General features: G+C 33.9%; 4 protein-coding genes across 8 annotated transcripts; 1 reads left to right on the top strand and 3 right to left on the bottom strand.

Moving 5' to 3' along the window:
• Positions 1-148: 148 nt before the first annotated feature.
• On the bottom strand, positions 149-2,084 carry LOC140818455 (uncharacterized). Its single transcript, XM_073178407.1, has 4 exons — positions 1,938-2,084; positions 1,184-1,481; positions 1,040-1,094; positions 149-662 (listed from the first exon to the last, which is right to left on the bottom strand). Exons 1-4 carry the CDS (start codon positions 1,966-1,968, stop codon positions 588-590), a joined length of 459 nt encoding a protein of 152 aa, XP_073034508.1. The 5' UTR covers positions 1,969-2,084; the 3' UTR covers positions 149-587.
• A 2,550-nt stretch (positions 2,085-4,634) lies between these two features.
• Positions 4,635-8,480, bottom strand: LOC140818316 (probable protein phosphatase 2C 43). Of its 5 annotated transcripts, none has more exons than XM_073178240.1 (5): positions 8,327-8,480; positions 7,032-7,423; positions 6,232-6,596; positions 5,214-5,450; positions 4,635-5,115 (listed from the first exon to the last, which is right to left on the bottom strand). In XM_073178240.1, exons 2-5 carry the CDS (start codon positions 7,333-7,335, stop codon positions 4,879-4,881), a joined length of 1,143 nt encoding a protein of 380 aa, XP_073034341.1. In that variant the 5' UTR covers positions 7,336-7,423; positions 8,327-8,480; the 3' UTR covers positions 4,635-4,878. The 5 variants fall into 5 exon arrangements, with proteins under 5 accessions (XP_073034341.1, XP_073034342.1, XP_073034344.1 ...); XM_073178241.1 differs by having other exon boundaries at positions 7,032-7,413; XM_073178243.1 differs by having other exon boundaries at positions 7,032-7,390.
• Positions 8,481-11,731: 3,251 nt separating this feature from the next.
• On the bottom strand, positions 11,732-12,544 carry LOC140818330 (putative germin-like protein 2-1). Its single transcript, XM_073178259.1, has 2 exons — positions 12,416-12,544; positions 11,732-12,267 (listed from the first exon to the last, which is right to left on the bottom strand). Exons 1-2 carry the CDS (start codon positions 12,528-12,530, stop codon positions 11,732-11,734), a joined length of 651 nt encoding a protein of 216 aa, XP_073034360.1. The 5' UTR covers positions 12,531-12,544.
• Positions 12,545-15,008: 2,464 nt separating this feature from the next.
• Positions 15,009-17,056, top strand: LOC140818516 (uncharacterized). The gene is made up of 2 exons (XM_073178502.1): positions 15,009-15,223; positions 15,703-17,056. Exon 2 carries the CDS (start codon positions 15,717-15,719, stop codon positions 16,776-16,778), a length of 1,062 nt encoding a protein of 353 aa, XP_073034603.1. The 5' UTR covers positions 15,009-15,223; positions 15,703-15,716; the 3' UTR covers positions 16,779-17,056.
• Positions 17,057-20,989: the final 3,933 nt, after the last annotated feature.

Raw genomic sequence — 20,989 nt, 5'->3', positions numbered from 1 at the left:
AGACATCATCAATATTCAATAGCCAGTGTCAAATATGTATTAATTCAAGTTCCATTCAAGTTGATGTGTGTTCATATTGTCATTATTACATGTAACAAGTGAAGTAAATCATCGCCCCCCCCCACCCCCCCCCCCCCCCCCCCCTCCCACAAACCAATATAATATAATATTCATCTAAAATGGTCCAAGTTTCTACTTTCAAGAAACGAAGCTTTGATACCAAACCAATTATCTCAACTTGCATACATGGCTAGTTGACGAACGGGGGATCATCTCCTATGAAATGAATCCAAGGGCTGGATGTCGAAACTCGGAAGGAAAGCGATTATTCATCCTCAGAAAGATTAAAAAAGAACTTTAAGATCAATACCTGACAATCCTACAGTTGCAATGTGACGCTTATTGTTTTCTCGAATATGCTACAGTAAAACGATAACTTAAGGAATCGAGTAAATTTACTCCTAAAGAACTTGGGTGAAGGAGATGCTAGCGGATACCCTCATGCTGGATCGAATGGTGCAATTTTGATATGCTAGCAAGAACTCAACCAAGAACTTGATATCAGTATGCTAAAATCACTACATTTCCTAATGTGGAGCAAGCTTATCACACAATGACTGATATGCCGCACTGCAGGACTTGAATTTCTGTTCGGCAACAATCTGTATAAGACATCTAGTTATCGCTTTTTTTTTAATCTGGGAATTAATAAAATTAATCATTCAAGTAATCAATGATTATAACCATATGATCAACACTAAAATTAGTGAACAGTCGGTCACTAATCACTATAATGGGAAAAAGTTTAAATTACCGAGCTTGGCATGGATAGTTGTGGGCAAATATAGAAAGTAAATTTTCGGTTTAAAAAACTGCTACTTGAAAGTAAAATCTTCGGTGGTATCAAAGTTGTTAAACGCGAGAATATAGTACACGAAAACCCTGGTAAAAGTATACACTTTTGAGACGGAACGAGAGCATTTACACCATTGATGCAAAATATGCAAGTGTAGGGAGCAACAAAACAACATTGAAATACCTTGTCAGAACCCTGGTGGCGATCTGGATGCCATTTCAATGCACTTGTCCGATATCTGAATAGAATACAAATCAGGATGATATAGCGGAAAGAAAGCAGTCCCCAACTGGAAATATAAGGTGAAAAAGTTTCACAAGATCTTACGCATTTTTTACATCTTCTAAATTTAAAGGACCCGATGCACTCAGTCCCAAGACTAGCCGGTCAGAAGTTATATCCGCTACAGGTTCATCAGATTCTGAAGAGGAATCATATTCCTCATCAAACCGATGTCTCCAACGGCGAGAACTCCTATAGTTGCTAGAGTAACCAGTCGAGTTCCTAAATTGTGGTTCATCATCAGTTGTGAAGGACCAATAGAAGTATCGGTTTCCTCCAAATGCTGAATGAAAAATGCTCTCAAATTCAACATCATCGTCACCATCACAAAACTCAAATCCCCCTGAAAGTAGTCACATTGACCAACTTTAAATGAAGAAAACAGGTAATTGCGTCTAAAGAGAGTGTAAACTGCTTATAAGGATCTTTTGTTCAAAAAAATTTGAGCAAGAAATAAACGGCCATTTTGTGACTCCAGTGAACTGGCAAAACCTCTTTTCCACCAAGGACGAACCCATGGGGGGTGAGAGTAAAGATTCCCTGGATTGGGAAACTAATCTGTATGATTTTTCCAAAAGCACATGTTTTGCAGCTCATGATGTATCAAGTCCCCCAACACCCACCCACCCCCATCTTCGGAAATGGGTCCGCCCCTGTTATTGGATACTGTCCATCAAAACTACAACAAGAAGAACAGAGAGAAAAGACTCCTGACACAATTAAATTGAAAATTCATGAACAGGTGAGTGTGAGTTCATAAAACAGAATCAATATTGGAATGAATAAAAAGGTAACTCACGTCTCCAGGTTTGTGATCTCCTATTTCTCATATTTCCCCTTCTAAAACCATCATTGCTGAAACTTGGTCTAAACCATGAGCCTCCTCGGCTTGAAGATTGATCATACTCATCCCTCTCATACTGACAAGCTCTGATACATACAAAACAAAGAAACTGTAAGGGAAACCATTAATCAGAGGTAGCTGGATGGATATTACCCATGGACTATTTGTGATCGCACTTAAATGGAGAGAAAGGTGATAACAGTGAGAGAGTCAGGTTCTTAATTCAAACATAATAAGCCACTGCCACACATGTACTTAATGTAACAAAAGATTAGATAACTTATCAAATGTCTACCTGAAATAGCTGCTCTGCAAATTCACTGACATTGTATAACAAACTTTGTTTCCTGAGCCTTTTGGTATACTCGTTAAATTTCTGCAAAAAAGAATTTCAGGCAAACTGGCAAATTAAGTTCCTCAACCACGTCTAAACAGTAGAACCATTGAACAATACTTTGGCACAAATATGCATTAATTCCATTATGTAACTCTTTTATTTGTATCACACATCTGTTCATTAGATCCAAAAAAATATATAAATGGGAAAAAACTTGGACACAAATTAGAATCACTTCTAATGACACTGCAAAACTTACCAGAAAAAAGTGTGAAAAATACTGCATATGTCCAAATCAAGACAAAGACTACAAGGGTCATGTAATTGGATTTTCATTTCAACGAAATGAATATGGGTTGATGATTGATTTATTTCATTTCATTTCAGCATGCAGCTTACTTTTAAAGTCCATGGAAGGAGTGCAATGAAATTTTTGTATGCTTATTCTCTTTTCCCATTTTTCTTATGTTCCCTCCGCATACATTTTCCCAATTTGGCCTCAATTCTTTCAATGATCTTTAAGGCGAATGGGTTGATAACACGTGAATTTTTCACAACATAAAAAAACCTTCAACACTCAAATCGGGTGTTCACAAGTGCCAAAAAATTCCCCTTCAAACACAGATTTATTACTACAATAAGTTCTCATGAGAAAATAAAATCAAAAGGAGAAAAATAGATGGTGAGGACTCACCCTTGGTGAACTCTTAAAAGAACTTGCCTGCACAACAGACATAAAACAATGTTAAAACAATTAGTTAACATTCTGAAATTCATCCCGTCATAACATTTTGCCCGTTGTTTCCTAAAACACCATTAAGTGCCTGATAAATATAATTTTCATAAACTATCTGCTAAAAGCTCAAATCTTTTTAGTTGGTATCACCAAGAAAGCTCTCCAACTAAGGTTATCTTTATATGTCATGAAATCCAACCCAAGAGACAAAATTTATAGAACTCAGAAACAAATCCATTGGATCCTGTACACAATCCCACGAGAAAGATCTCGTAACCACAACATAAATGCGCGTAACCTTTTCTCCTTCGGACAATCCTAAAGCTAACAGTTAGTTCTTTCATTCACAGATGTTAAGGATTGGCAAAGAAATTATTGACATGTCGACCTTCTCACATCTCTATTATAAATTGAAAAAAAAAAGCCCAGAACTTGACGAACTGATGATGCATATGAAAAACAATCACCGCATCAAACAAACAAATGCCCAAACATAATTCTCCAAAGGGCTTACAGAATCCCAATGGGTGCGCCTTCTTCGCTCTAAAACAGGGGTGCAATGAAAAAGAGAGGCCCTAAGTTGAAAAGGGTTGGCTTGAGAATTGATTCTTGCGGCTGCTCTACCGGCTTTATTCATTTCCGTAATCCGTTCTCAAAAGTGGATTTTCTCTTCCTTTCTTTGGTGGCCGGTGGGATCAAGGAGTGTTTCCTGAGGAAGAACAAGAACAAAATGGGGTAAATAAATGGGTTGAACGGAGCCGCACTCTAGGATTAGCGAGTAACTCGTCGAGCATCGACTTCGGGCTAATTTGCCATTCATAATTTTCCTTTTTACAGAAAAATTTTGATAAATATTTCTTTGTTGTATTTTCTTTTTAAAAAAAAAATTAATCAGATCGGTAAGAGATCTATGCTACAAAATTGATATGTGAAAGATATTATTACAGCTCTTGTGTAACTTCATATATAGTTTCATTTGAAAGTTGATATGATAAATAGTGTATGGACTATAAATATATAGATAACGTAATGATTATGATTTTGATCTTGATAATTTGTAAAGTTTGAGTCCACGGTGAAATAAAGATTTGTACTATATTTACATCTTATATATCACATCAAGATGACTATGATATGTATAGATTATTACAGTTTTCGGTAGCATTAGCAAGAGTTACATGGCAAACTAAATTCAATTTTTGAAATTTAGAATAAAGTTGAATGATTTACATCTCTGGCCCAATAAAACAAGCGGTAAGAATGGTTATTCAGAATCTTCTCTTGGTTATGTGATTGCAGATGTGGATGACCAAGGCAGAATATCCTGAATCTTGACCTTCCATTGTCTATTGAAAATGCTTTTAAAACGGAATTTTCAAGAATGAGATTGTTTCAAATCCTTTAGTTGCCATCGTTAGTCATTTACCTTCTGTTAATTGGTTTCCTATTGTTCTTCCCTCAGTGGAACCAAATAATTAATACACCTGAGATGGTCATTTTCCCATTGATGATATGAACATATGCAGCAGAAACTGCGTGTTTCCATTGGAGTATAGAACAACGAATTTGAATCATTCAAGAAAGGAAGTTTATTTAATGAACCAAGTGGGCATTAGAATTTGAAACCCATTGTCACGAAATCACAAGTAATGAATAGAACTCACTGGTTCTGTACAGAAACAGACGTGCGAGAATGCGAAAATTGAGATAGAAAAAAATCTTGTTCAAAGTAAATAAGATATATGAGACAAAGAGACAGCATAGGAAGAAACACTGAAATTCCTGAGTAAGCAACCTCAATTTGCGTTTGCACCGCCAGTCAGTTACTGAAAATTAAAAATTGATGGTCCATCAGCATCCACAAATCCTCGTACCGAAAGATCAGGTGGAGAGTTTCTGTTCGCCAAAATATTGTGGTCAATGAAGATGACGACAATGGTAATATCGTCATGAAAATGTCTCCTGACCCCAGGTTCAAGTTTCTTGATTTCATTATACGGCATCTCCCTAGTCTTACCAGCCTTTCGCAAAGCTGATACAAGAAGTCTTCGAGCTATACCCTAATATGCAATGAGATAACGGGAGAAGGCAAAAAAATTTATTGATCGAATTCGAGTCAAGAAAAAATTAAGATCAAATATAAGAACATGTAACATACCAGTCTTGGGTTATTGTGTACAATCTCAACAGCCTCCTGATTTGTCAAGTGTTCCCAAAGACCATCAGAAGCAAAAATGATAAATTTGTCGTCACGTCGTAAGTCTCTTGTAGAAATGGCTGGATCTGCTCTTAGAACTGGACGACGAAGAGGTTCAGGAAGGTGAAATCTTGGAAAAGATGGATCCAGAGCAAACTCTGATCCCTTCAGATAGGCATCTCCAATGGATCTTGAAACCTGAAATAAAAAACACCGGTAAAAACTTTGGGGGATGAAACCAATGCCGGAAAGTGAATCAAAAAGTTTGTATTGGTAAAAAAAATCATACAAAATCTCGATTTATGGTGGTCAATAAACTTTAGCATATAAAACCTAGCAACAAGATTAACAATCAAAAAGAAAAGGGAAAAAATCAGAAGCTGGAAAATATAACCAAGGGATTGAAGGTTCTATGCCGAAATAATAGCAAATCAAAGCTGAACCATTGGATCAAACATGACTATATATATAATTATCTTCAAACTTCAATAGCTCATTCAAAAGATCAACAAAATAGATTGAAAACTTTATCCTCTATGAAACTAACTAAAGCCTTGCAGGAAAAAGAAATATTAAACCTGAGGCATTGTTTTAACGCCGTTCCATTACTTCCACTGGTTTAAACATCCAATTTGAACTCGTCTTCAAAATTAAATTACCATAAAACGTCTAAACAAAGCACAAGTAGCAAAGTTGAAGAGATATCGGCTATATGGCAGATTGTTTTATAGGATGACATTATTTTGGTAATTGATAAGTCTGTACATCATGACAATTCTCGATCAAGAATCTGCATTTCTTCAACGAATGGGAACTTTTCAGTTTATATCAAAATGTCGGTCCATATGTTCCATAAATTTTAGTATAGTTAAATAATACTTCGTTAAGAGTCAGCCTCGGAGAGCACGAAGAAAACAAGAGATGTGTTTAATAAAACTTAGACTAATAAACGCTTCTCCATAGGTAATGGGTGGTAAACCTGAATAATGCCTTTGACGCGCCAAACACCTTGCTTTAAAACTAGAATCTGTGGATCTTCCGGATGTAAAGTTCTAAGTTCTTTTCTAACTTCCTCCATACTAGCATTATGATCTCTGGTCAGCTGCTCTGCAGCAATTTTGTTTGATCTGTCTAAGTAACCCATTACAGCTCTTGAATCCCCCAGATTAGCCATATATAATGTACCGTTCCAGATAACCCCAACTAGACAACAAGAACCGATTGCAGCAATTCCTGGTTTGATTGCGTAAGCTCTTCGAACAAAAGTTAGAAAACCGTTCTCTGTTTCAGAATATGCGTTACTAATAACATCTTCGGAAATTTTACCATTTTCTCGAGCAAGTCCTGTAAATAGAAAGGGTCATTCCAAGCATTTGCAAACCCCGTTCACAAACTTGTATAAAAAATGTGACAACATATATCAACATGCAGCTCAAGAAAGTTCCTCTTTGTGTGACAATACTTGCTTTATCCAGAGATGGAAACATAAACAACCACAGAAAAAAAAGGTTGTATTTTGATGCGAGTTAAGCAAATTAGGGAATTAAACTTAAAACCCTTGATTACTTACTCCCACATGAATAACTCGATTTTGAGCCCAAGTACTCCAACACATTAGAAACTGTTATAAGAGATAATTCAGGTGGCAACTCAAAGCCAAAACTTAAAAATTTCACGTTATATACACATAAAATTATGACTTCACCCCTTTATGAAAAAATATGGTTCTCGCAGTAACTTAAGGTGATGATAGAAAATTGAAAGGGAATGAAGCCTTACTAAGTAGATGATGAAAGATGTGGTCACAAATGTATCTTGAAGCCTCAGGGCCACCATGGCCATCATACACGCCAGCAAAAGTTGCATTTCGGCCTGTCTCTACCTGGCTCTGATCCTCGAGAACTTCATTAGCCTGAACCATGGCAAATGAGAATTCGCCATGGGAATGCCTTTCGAGATCTCTAGACCAAAGAAGTGCGTCATCTGCACCTCCCAAATCCTCATCATCATCCTTGCTCATACGGGCATATCGACTGAATGGGCGCAGACATGTGGATACTGTTGTTCCCAACCAAGAACACATCCCTCATTTCCCTCCGATTCAATGCAATCAAAGATTCTGATGTTGAAGCAGGGAACTAATCCACACAAAAATTAACAACTGCGCCACACTACATAGAATGAGACAGTAAGACACAAAAAAGCCAAACAAACAAGAGTATTTATACACAAGCAAAATTTTAATTTCAAACAGTATGCAAAGAACTATTCCAGCAAACTCTAAGTAAGACAATATGAATATAATGAATCTAAAAACAGGTTGTTCTAGAATCAAAAGGGCGACAGTTAATATTTTAGATTAGGACACGAAGAGTAAGTAATCCAAGGAAGACAAAAATAGAACTATATACCTGAAATTATATCACAAAAAATATATATAAAAAGGTGTTCAGGTTTTGAAGGACAGGCGAACAAAGAAATATCACTTCTCATTTCTCGACAAAATTGTGAAAAAAATATACAATCAGTATATTGATCTAGCGAGAGTTGACATTTGGCTGCTGAGATCAAACCCCACAACTCCAATTTTCAAGGCTGTATTAATAATACAGCGAAACCCAGAGAGAGTAAAAAACAAACACACACACACACACACACACACAGAGAACTATGATCATTTAACAAAAATCAATCTTAGATTCAAAACTGCAATACGCATAGTACTCACAGTATAAGAAACGGATTGCAAACTTCTATTCAAGATGGTACCACAGAAATTGAAGAAAATAAAAGCAGGAAAATGAATAAAAACAACTATCCAATCTCCTAACTCAAATCTTGATAACAAAAAACCGCAAAAGACAAAAAGAATTGATCAATGCCAAATACTGCCGACAAAATGCTGGATTTTTCAGCAAAGAAAAACCCCACAAAGAAAACCAAACGACCATTCAATCAATGCGTAACAACGGAAAATAAAGGATTTATTTAATGTAAAAAAAAAAGTGGAGATCTTTAAATCTTGAACCAATCTAACATGAGATTAGAAGTTTGAAAAAATAATCGAATCTTGCCTGCAATGACTTGGAAAGAAAATGGATCTGGGCTGAAATTATAAGTGGGATTGGCGTTCTAGGAGGCGAAATATCAAATCTCTGAATTTATATGTGAATATTCCGCAGAGAGAAGACGTAGAAGAGAGGACCGTCGAATAAGAGGAAATTAACTGAAATTTGCTCTGAATATATTTAACATTTATTCAATTATCATTAATTAAAATATTTTATGGTAAAATGAAGGGGAAGTTATTTAAAAATCCCCAATCATAATATTTCTTTGCATTCACTCTCTACCCACAAAATTGTGGTACTATTTCATACAAAATGTGGTACACTTCATGTGGAAATGTGGTACACTTCATGTGGAAATGTGGTACTAAAAAAGTATCTAGGGACTGAAAACAAAGAAAAAAGGCGGCTGAGGACTGAAGCCAAATTTCCCGTAAAATGAAGCAAAATTCAATGTTTGGTTTGACTTTTAAAAAGCACATAAAATTTAAATATATTTTAATGTGATAAGTGGAGTGGTGTGGGAAGATCATAATTAGCCAGGATTCCTCGATTTGTTTAAATTTTATAATATTTAATTTAACACAAAAATTCATGAGATGGTCTCACGGATCAATTTCGTGGGTCGAATATCTTATTTGAGTCATCCATAAAAAAATATAATTTTTTTATGCTAAGAGTATTACTTTTTATTGTGAATATCGGTAGAATTGACACATCTCATAGAGATTCGTAAGATCGTCTCACAAGAGACGTACTCTTAATTTAATTATGATAATTATTGATATAATTACTTGTTTGAATGGGAATGAGCCTTGTATTTGTGTTATCTACCACGTAGTTTGATGTCATTATCTACGCAATTAAGGATTAATATGACATGACTATATACGTAGATTAATTTATATAAACATGTGTACATAATATGACTACTATATATATTTATAAGACAACATTATAATTGAATCGTTGACTTGTGTATGATATGTACATTTTATAGGATGATAATTAAGGTTGAAATGTATTTTGAAAAAAAGGTTTCACGTGTCTTACATTATTATTATTATTATTATTATTATCGAAGGTGACAAAGAGCCATGTAAGCCCTAAATGAATGCCAATCTGAAAATGGAATATATCCTTTATCTTGGGGGAAAAAAGTCAACTTTTTATGGAGGATTCATCATATGTAGAGTGTTCTTTTACCTTACTTTTGGTTTGAAACTTGTGACATTCTGGAAGAAGAGTGGACCAGAAGCCAATGAGCATATGTTGGGGGAGTTTGTTACACGTATTTTGTCTAATGCGATTTATCTGGTTAACGTGAGTTATAGACTGTTGTGTTAGCTCGACGGTTTATTCAGTGTATACCAAAAGATAGTGGCTTCGGGTTTGATTGAAAAAATAATAATAATAATGTTTATTTAGGTTTTGAATGTAACTTTATTGTAATGAGATATATACATGTGTTCGAAACTTTAAAATGGATCGCGTAGCAGTACTGTTTTAAGTACGTTTTTGGATATTTGTTTGGAGGAAAATAACATTTTTATTAAAAAAAAATATATTAGTGTATTATAGATTAAATGAAGTATTGTATCGATCTATGTGATGAAACATATTCAAATTACATATTTAATATATGGTGACATCTCATTTATACGTATGATATAATATATAAATATATATATAGTTTTGATATAATGTTCACTCATAATATCATAACCAAATATATATGCACACGTTGGTGGACAAATTAAACTTTAGTTTTTCAATCAAGATCCCACTGACACATAGTTATTATCACTATAACAATCTAATATTTGTCAACTCAATTATTAATTTTTCAAAAAAAAAAACCCTTTATTTACTCGAGTTTAATGAAATGAAGATTTATCTACCAACTATGTGCATTATTATGTATACTAGGTAACCTAATTACTTAGCTAGGCACACATAATTCAGCACGACTTTATAGTTAATTCCCTCAAACACGCTTCTTCCCTTTACAAGGCAGCATCTTTCTCTCAGGAAAATTGCTAAAAAGAGTTTCTTTTTCCTTTCATTCTTTTTTTTTCTTCATTAATATATATATATATATATATATATATATATATATATATATATATATATATAATATATATTCATTAATATAAATATATGTGGTGAGTTGTTCAAAAAAAATTCAAGTACAGCACATACTACTCGTGACAAAATTTATTTTTACCAAGATCACGTGCATCGTCTCATGATCCCAAAATTTTGTTAAAAAATATTGTAAATACCCCATTAATAAAAGCTATGGCCTATGATTGATTTCATCACCTAGTACGTATACAAAAATTTTTATAGTTGAAATTTTTTGGAGACAAATTAATCCATTATTATGATTTTTAAAATAGGGGAACTTGAAAACCATGAAAGTGTTTCTTAATAAATTAAATAAAAATAAAATATTTATTTATTTATTAAAAAATACTATACTACTAAATGTATAGATTGAAATATTATAAAATTGGGACAATCGAAAAGAAAATGAAGCATATACAATTGAGAAGGGACCGAGTATGTAGGAGTATGGAACATTATGGTAAATCTATTAATCTTCAAACAAAAGTTGCATAAATTAATAACCTTTAATTTGATAAAGCGTTGTTTCCTACTAAGGATAAAATTCGACATATTTGCATTATCTCGCATTTGGCTCAAGTTTTACAATAATTTGAATTAAGAATAATTATATTATCCTTATTTTTTAATTTATCGTCGGATCATTTCATTCCACAGGCCAATATGTAAATGTTAGTATATAAAGCGAGTGGTGTTACATATCCTTTTTTCAGAATAAAGAATTCAAATATTTCCAAAAATACTAACTTGAAACATTCAAATATTCTCTATCAAATTTATATGTTAAATCAGCCTTCATTGTTCCTACTCCCCAACCCGATTAGATATGTTCGCCCCTTGCTATCTTCTGTAACAGCAAAAACTTTTGTGAAACGGTCTAACAGGTCGTATTTTGTTAGACGGATCTCTTATTTGGTTCATCTAAGAAAAAATATTACTTTTATGCTAAAGAGTATTACTTTTTATTGTGAATATCGGTAGGGTTGACACGTCTCACAGATAAAGATTCGTGAGACCGTCTCACAAAAAACCTACTCTTCCGTAATTATACTTGGTTTCAATATAAGCTAGTGTATTGCAGTCTGAGTTTGATCATTAGTAGTACTAAAGCAAAATGAAGCCCAGAATATATTATGCAATCGCAATGAAATTGAGAAATTTAAAGGAAACATATTAATTTCAAAGACTCACAACCAAGATGACAATACAATAACACACAAGAAATAATCTCACACAAGAAATAATCTCATCAATTTATTAATGGTGCATGCATGCATTGCTCTAGAATTTGGTCTGGATCTGATTCACGATGCTCTTATCCACCTGGAAAGCCTTGGCAAGAACATCAGAATTGATATCCGGGTTCGACCCAAAAACTGCATTTGCAATGGTGATCACTCCAGGATTCTGACTGCTCAGTGCTGCTATAGCAACTGCTTTCCCAGTTCCCACATTGTGTTGGAAGTGGATGAGACCCACCGGAAACACGAAAACATCACCTTTTTGTAGGGTCTTGGTGATGAACCTGTTGTCGGGATTCGAGGTTATGAATCCGACTAGAAGGGAACCCTCGATGACTGTAAGGATTTCAGTGGCTCTTGGGTGAGTATGTGGAGGGTTGATTCCAAGTGGCGCGTAGTCGATACGTACCAATGAGATTCCAAGAGTGTTGAGGCCGGGCAATTGAGCTACAGATACCGGGGTGACCTTGGAGCCAACAGCATTGGATGTATTTCCAGATAAATGGAGCCCACTAAAGAAGAAATCACTGGCTTCAACTGTCGCAGGGTTTTTGCATGGTAAACCATTCACTCGTGCTGAAAAACATATGCGCATTAGCAAATAAATTATAATTGTTGGAACCATTGCTATTTCTTGAGCAAGTATGCTAAAATCTCGCATTATGTTCGCTATTAGAACATTTTATAGTCCCGAAATGGTGAAAAATATGGACAATTCACTTACTTGGCATCATCGGGTTCGCGACGCAGAAATCTTGCAATGGGCTAGGCTCAAAGGCAAAGCTGATGCAGCAGAAACTAAGAGATATTAAGCTAAACAAGAGCACGAACGTTGCCATTTTCAGCTTATAAATTTGAGGGAATTACAAATTAGATCTGTAATTTGTGATGAAACATGAAGCTAATTATGAGCAACTTATATAGAGAACTAAGTTCATGCAGTAATCAAAACATACCGTCCCCATGCATCCACCAAACATTATATTACATAAACATATATTATATGATACCGCATGATTTTGCCGTCCTAGTTAAAATCATTTATTTTTTGTTATAATTTTATATATTATGTATTGACGATCATGTTGTTAAATGATTGTAATGTTTTATTTGTATTCTTGTGATTATGGTTCTTTCTATTGTCAAAAGGAATCAAGATTAATTAATTGCGAGGAAATTAATATTGATCGTTACCTGTCAAAAAGAACTTCCAATTCTGCATCTAATCCATTTGACAAAGAATGGATTGGACAAGGAAAATTAGAATGGCTCCTCCCGTGACTAACTTAAATTATTAGGGAAAAAAATAATCACATTGTTGTCTAGTATGTTGGCGCATCCATTAATGAGTTTTAAAGTTCAGAATCTGATGAGTGTAGAAAGGTGTTGGATGAATGGATGGATAAGAGGACATACATTGTTATGGGAAAATAGTTTTTTAAGTACATTAACTTGTTCGATTTTTGGGTTTTGTCCTACTTAATTTTTAAAGTTTAATTTCAGTACACTGAGTTTTAATTTTTTGCTATGTCGGTTCAAAAATGATGTGGTACTAGAAAATGCTGACATGAAATACACTGACGTGACATAAAAAATTTATCGATTTGTCAGTGTCAGTAATTGGATCAAAATAGTCGAAAATTAAAAGATAGTATACCAAAACAAAATACATTACCATGAAAAAATATTGTTTTTTATGTTAAAAATATTTTTATTATTATAAATATGAGCACGGTTAAAATGTAGTTAATCTCTAATCATTTGTACGCAATACTTGCTCGATTCGTGTTAAACAAGAATTAGGGATGTCAATGGGTCCGGATTTTACCTAGACCCACAATTAAAACCCACCCCTATTTGGGGTGGGTTTGCGCATACTAAATGGGTCATAGGACGGGTCTCGGGTCCAATTTTTTAGACTCGTCTGCGTATGAGGCAGGTCATGGTCCTATAATACTCACCTAGGGGTGTCAATCGGGTGGGTTGGGTCGGGTTTCGAGTCAACCCGCGATTTTTTTTTTATTTTTTTTCAACCCGAAAACCCCCAACCCAACCCGAAGAACCTGAAAACCCCGAACACGAACCCGTATAACCCGACTCAACCCGTCTAATCCGCTTAAGCCAAATTTTATTAATTTTTTTTAATTTTTTTTTTTAAAACTAATGAAAAAAATAAAAAAAATATAATCTTTTAATTTAAACACATAATAACAAAATGTTCGATTTAAATTTGAAAGTTTAATCGTAGAAAATTAAAAGTATATTTACTAAATCAAATAAAAAATTGTTAAAAAAATCAAAATATGCAAAATAAATATTAAATGATGAAAATTTATCATATAAATATACAATAAATTTTGTTCAAACATACAATATATAAAATTATAGGTAATATTTCCAAAAAAAAAAAATTTGCGGGTCAACCCGCGACCCAACTCGAAACCCGCCTAACATGACACTAACCCGAATACACCCATACCGAACCCAACCCGAACCCGAAAAACCCCAACCAGAACTTGATTTTTTTCGTGTTGGGTCGTGTCTGGTTGACGGGTCGTGTCGCATTTTGACACCCCTATACTCACCCCATACTCGCCCATATATGTAGATATAAATACTCTAGGATTTTAGTTTTATTAATTATCATTTTTTTAGCTGCCCACCTCAAGGCTTAACCATAAACATCTCTGATTCTCCCACATACTCTCACTTTCATTTCTTCCGCCACCATCAATTGGCAGCACCGCGGACATCCGACCACCACTGATCACCAGGTGAGTATTTACTAAAAACTTTATTTATTAGTCAATCCATTACGTAATGTTGGTCACTTAAGTGTTGTATAAGAATCAATTGGATTTAGTGAGATGTTCTCCATTGGGATTTGATTACGATATAACCAACGGCTTCGAGTCGATTTTGGAAGAAGGATAGAATTCTCGGTGGTGGTGATTTTGGAGCTGGAGGCTTGTTAGTTTTCTATTGTGTTGTATTTAGACGCTTGTTTGTTTCATAATTCAGTCATGAGATAAGATGATTAATGTTTGCATTTAAAAAAAAATTCGGGTCTCGCGTATCTACCCTGGTCCTATTTCGTATTCGGGGTGGGACGGGTCCGAATAATATTTAACCTGGGGTGGGACGGGTAACGAGTCAAAGTATTTTTCATAGGTCGGATCTTAGATTTAGTCATACTCATCTCATACCCACCTCATTGACATATCTAACAAGAATATGATACGACGATGAAACAAAAATGACAGATATGAAAAATGGGCTAACCCCAGCCCATGTGCCCAAAATAGATGGGCCAGTCCCCACATGGTACCCTCTTACGCTGGCTCCCTCCGGTAACCCCAAATGGCCTTCTTCCTCCCAATTCCCAAACCCCCGGAAGAATCCCAGATCCCCACAATGCGGGGACGATAATCCCTCTAAAGAATTTATTGAATCCAGGCATCGTTCATATTCATTAACTCATATCCTTACGATTTCTCTTACGCAACCGAGAATTAACATTCTGTTTCATAAGGTCACGCTCTCTTCTTCTATTTTTTGGTTTTATTTTTCTGTTTAGAACTTGAATCTTGGATTGTTGCTTTCTTGTCTTTGAAGATTTGACCCTTTATTTATTTTGTATTGTCTTTGGGTCGGGAGTGTTGGTCGTTAATGAGAATGATGTGTTTGGTTTTGCAAATATTGATGTTTTGATGGTATCTTTTTAGCGGTTTTGTTTTGGGATTGGATTTGGTTGACTCACTCTGGGGTTATTTCCGTCGTTGAGCTGGCCTTGTTCTTGTTGTAGAATTTTCTTGCATTTGGTGTTGACTTTGCTAACCAGCAGAGGAGCTGGCGCTGGGTTGATTGGTGTGTTCTTTGATTCAATAGAACATCATTTTATGATTAAGTATTATTTAGATGCATACCCATTGGTCTGAACGTTAGTAAGAAATTTTGGTCTTAAAGATTGGATTTTGGCTGCAAAATATATAAGGGAACTTTGAATTTCAGGGTCATTTTTTCCAATGGCAGAAGAGAACACGGATTCAGTGAATCTTAATCTCAATTTGGGGCCTGATGATAACTTATATGACATTGGCGAGTTTGAATCAGGATCTTATTCTAGTGTTGCTTTGAACTTGGGGAATTGGTTGGATAGACATGGAAATCGTCGGGTGGGGCCTAGAGTCATCCGGCGGAATGAAAGTTCACTATCCTGGAGGCGAGATCGAAATCTCTTTGAAACGGGAAACACTGTGACAGGGTTAACCAGTAGGGGTGCACCAGAGACTGGTCTCAATAGTGTGGTGTCTGAGATCAGGCCAGTTGAGATATCCAAAATTGGTGATAATAGATGTGGTTTTTCTACAAATGAGACTCGGGATAAGAAAGGTGGGAAAAATTACAATGATGAAAGTGGCTTTTTTTATTGCAATATATGCTTGGATTTGGCCAAGGAACCAGTTGTAACTTGTTGCGGTCACTTGTTTTGCTGGCCATGTATTTACCGTTGGTTACACCACCATTCTTATGCCAACGAATGTCCAGTTTGCAAGGGGAGGGTTACCGTAAAAGACATTATCCCAATTTACGGTCTTGGTCCTGCTCCTGCTCCTAACATATTGGAGTCGGATGTAGATTTGCATATAAAGATTCCTCCCAGGCCTAAGGCTCGGCGGGTTGAAAGATTGTCACAATTAAATCAAAGGATTAGGAGTGTTGGGAATTCGTCTGATTTCGGTCCTAGGATAGCCCCCATACATTTTCAAAACTATCCTCATACAACGGACCTTACTACCCAGATAAGCTCTTCCGAGAGGGTAGAGACTGAGTTCTTTCTTAGATCCAATTTTCAAATTGACCGCATGGAAAGCAATCAAGAACTGGCTCCAACTTCTGAAGACAGGGATTCTGTGTCGAGCATTGCTGCTGTTATACGCTCAGGTGGTCAAATGGTAGATAACGCAGTTGAAATTGATTCCACATTGTCCCTCTCTACTTCATCTTCGAGGAGAAGAACCTCCGCTTCAAGAAATTCCGATGTGAACAGTGGAGACTCGCGTATAACTAGGAGGAGACTATATTAATACGCAGAATTCAGAATGACATTAAGAACGTAGTTGTCTTGGTAACCATTTCATATAACCTTGTTTTTCACTGGAATGAAGGAAACAAGTCACGGGTTTTAGGTACATCTACACATAGACCTGCAAATTTCGGCCATAGTTATTAGAATTTATGATCCACAGATGTTTCTCCGTGTAGGTACTTCTGATATATGGAATACAGATTACTGCTATTTGCGTTTTTTAAACCTTTTTTGGCTCTTTCATCAGTGAGAAATATGCAGTATTTGACGTAAGAAATCTCAAAAACTGTGGATTGATATAACATCTTGTAATAAATAAACTAATAATACTCTAAAATTTGTGGAAAATAAATTTTTTCTTATTTAAATAGTACACTATCGTCTTCTGAATTTAAATAAAATGATCGATTAAATTCTTGAAAATTATCTAAGTACAAAATATGTATATGTATAAAAAAATATCATTCATCATTATTATAAATACGTTATCTAAAACAAGCATTTGAAAATACTTATTTGCCAACAAAATTTTGAATAAATAAAAATCAGAATAAAAAATTTAACGTACATAAAATCTTTTCATAACAATAGTAGTCATCGGGTTAGCACTGCATACAGTCCGAGCAAGCTCACTGGTCAGCATCTCTTGTCCCCTCAAAAGCATCAACATCTGCATCGATCAAGTCTAGTGAGCCTAAAGACTTAACATGCATAAACAATGAATAGCAAATAGTACTTAATAAAATCACATATATTTGAAAGTAACATACATAAACATAGACGTGTCATAACTGCATAAACATTTTCGTAAAAGTACTTCCATCATAATATACATAATCATACTTAATTTTGCGTAGCAATATGTTCAAAGCAAATGGCTCATAACATAAATCGTTTTATCAGGCTAAATCACATTACTATATTTTACCAGGTGGAGAGGTCCTCGGTCACGCTTTACCGCTTTCCAATCTCATAATCATAAATCTCCAGTCATGCTTTACCGAGTGCCACAAGACAAATCACATACCTCCAAAATAAAATATATATTTTTTTGCACGTCAATCATACTTACAACGTCGTGGACTTCGTTGGAACGCTCTGGAAATGCTACCCCAACCATAACAGCAAAGATCCAGGAGATCCCAACGAAGCCTGCAACAAAAAACTTGAGAAAACGTGAAGAACATGCATAAATTTTCACTGCTTGAGCGGTTTTACGATAAAAACCATATCTCTCTCATTTATTATCAGACAATTACGAATTTGCCATCGAATCGAAGGTAACACAGAGTGCTACAAATCATATGTTGAAAACGTTAACAGAAAACCAACCTATAAGTTACAGAATTCAAAATAACGAAGGGTGACGGGTTTTGTGATACAGAAATTTCACAGCTTATGCGAGTTTACGATAAAAATCATATCTCCTTCTCTCTTATCATAAAATTACAGAATGTTTCCAAAAAACGGATAGATAAACCGCAGGAATCGAAAGACGAGTTTTGTGAATCAAAATTTTCCAGAAATCGTTTAAACCATAATTCATCGAACTTTGCATATAAAGAACGAATTTTCATGCACAATATACATCAAAATACATAATATGACGAGATCGATGCGTAAAAGAAAATTTTGTACATGTCTTTATGTCTAAACACTCAAATAAACGAATACTGACGCAATGGTACGTGGAGGATGAACGGATGACGATTCCTTCACGATTTTCTAGACAAAAACTCACCAAAATCTCCAGGATATTGCTAGGATGAGTGTTAAAGAGCCTGCTACTCAAGGGAGGCACAACTCTATCTTTTTCTTCCAAAAGTAACGTGTATGTGTGTGCCCGTTGGTGTGTATGTTTAGGTGTAGGTGCGTGTGATTAGTATAAGTAATTATGGTTAGGAAAATTCTAATAAAATAAATTAATAGGCTAAACTCATACTAATTTAATTATTTAGACCCACTAAAAAATTAAAAAAATATTCAAGTACCAAATGTTTAAATTAAAATCTCTAAATTTCGAAATAGCTAAATGAAGTACTTAAAATCATAATTTAATTTAAATAATAATTAAATAATTTAATTAAAACATACAATTCATTATAAAAACATTTTCCACCGAATTTAAGGAAATCCTTAAAATTCCAAATTTACATTTAAAGCACTTAAAATCTTATAAATCATTTAATAATTTAAATAGAACTTTAAAATGCTAAAATTCTTTCATCATTTAAAATAACTAATTCTCTTGGCATAAAAAATATATAACATTTAACTTTATCGCCTTAATCGTATACGGTCTCCTATCCCCGGCCAAGCATCAAATATTCGCCTGAAAAACTCAAACTCGAGAAATGAATTTAAATCTCATAAAATTAAACATATGAATATTTAAAATAAGGAAAACATATTGAATTCGTCATTTAATTCTTTTAAATTAATTAACTTATTAAATTGTACATACATTTTACGTATACTGATTTTTGGGCACTATATCAGATCACAGAAGTTACAGCTCCACATTATACCCTTGTTCTAGATATGATTGCATATATTAATGAACATGACAAATTACGGGAAGAATATATTCTTCATTAAAAAAGAATGTGAAATGATATATTTTGTTATATCTTATCATTATTTAATATTTACTAATTCTGGCTTGATAATGTCGTATTATTTTGATTGTGTAAAAGGTTTTTAAAATTAAGACATGGCACCATAATACTGCCTTTTTATGTTTATAATTCAAAAAATTGTGTAAAAACTGATAATAATATAAGGAGATATATAAAGATGAAATATTTGAAAAATGAAAGCACTTTCAACTTATCTTTTGTTGATGATTATCAGCAAAACGATTAGAACAAAATGAAAAGAAATAATCATTAGAAGCCAAAAAAATTAGATATTGAAACTTTTTTCAAAATATAATAATAATAATAATAATAATAATAATTGTTTTTTGGAACTATTAAATTATTTGACAGCATAATTTGGAGGGTTTTTGTCTCCACTTTTACCGACCAAGTAACTAAGCACAAAAAATCAGGTGAGATAGTTTTACGTATTAATTTTATGAGATATATATTTTATTTAAGTCACTCATTAAAAATTATTAATTTTTATGTCAAAAAAATTATTTTTTGTGTGATGGTCTTACATATCAATTAACTGAACATATAAAATCATGTGAGATGATCTTACATATCAATTTTGTGAGAAATGGTTACTCATTAAAATTATTTTTTTTATAACAAAAAATTATCTTTTATTATAAATATGAATACGATTGATTTATCTTATTCATGAGACTGATATCGACTCATGGATGGATTATACAAAGGATAAATAAGAGCATGCATGGATATGATTATCATTCTATGATGATTGCAGTATTTATTTTGTATTATATTTATTAGAGTATAAGAGAAGAAAAGCATGGGAAATACGTAATCATGATGTCTGATGGAGCTTCCTTCTCTTTCCCCACAGTATGCTATCTTTTTTATATCATAATCACCAATGTGTTCGTTCTTCTGAAAAATAAACGATGCGTATATTTAATTTCATTCACCGAAATAATATGTTAAACCATAACGATGATGCTCATATTTCTAGCAAAAAAATCAAATGTCTATTAAAAAAGTAGGTTTTTGGTGAGACAGTATCACGAATCTTTATTTATGAGATGAGTCAACTCTACCGATATTCACAATAAAAATAATACTTTAGCATAAAAAAATAATATTTTTGTGTGCATGGACCTAAGTAAGACTGTCACACACTAGTTTTTGTGTTACAAAAAAATGTAACATTGTAGTACTATTATCATAAATTTAGGCATTATTGAGAATAGTATTGTATTATCTTGATATTTGATTTGAGTCGTAATATTCTAGCGTATATATCTTTCAACTTATTGTTAACCTATAATTTATATGATACGACTCCAGAGACATTCAAGATAATATTCAATTTTTCCAATGTGAGCATTTTATGTTTTTTTCCTACATTTTCACGGATTCAATCTTTAAAAAAAATTATATGTTGTAACTTTACCTTATATCAATTAAATTATAAATAAATGTAACACAACATTGTTATCAATGCATTTTTATGTAATAAAATGTTGTGTTAAGCGTGCATGAATGAGAATGGTGTTGAGATTGTGACAATCTGGGAAGTTTTCGTATATCAAGTTATTAA

Source organism: Primulina eburnea, chromosome 17 (assembly GCF_022965805.1).
Source record: "Primulina eburnea isolate SZY01 chromosome 17, ASM2296580v1, whole genome shotgun sequence".
NCBI lineage: Eukaryota > Viridiplantae > Streptophyta > Magnoliopsida > Lamiales > Gesneriaceae > Primulina > Primulina eburnea.
This window is presented reverse-complemented; position numbering and strand designations above follow the sequence as displayed.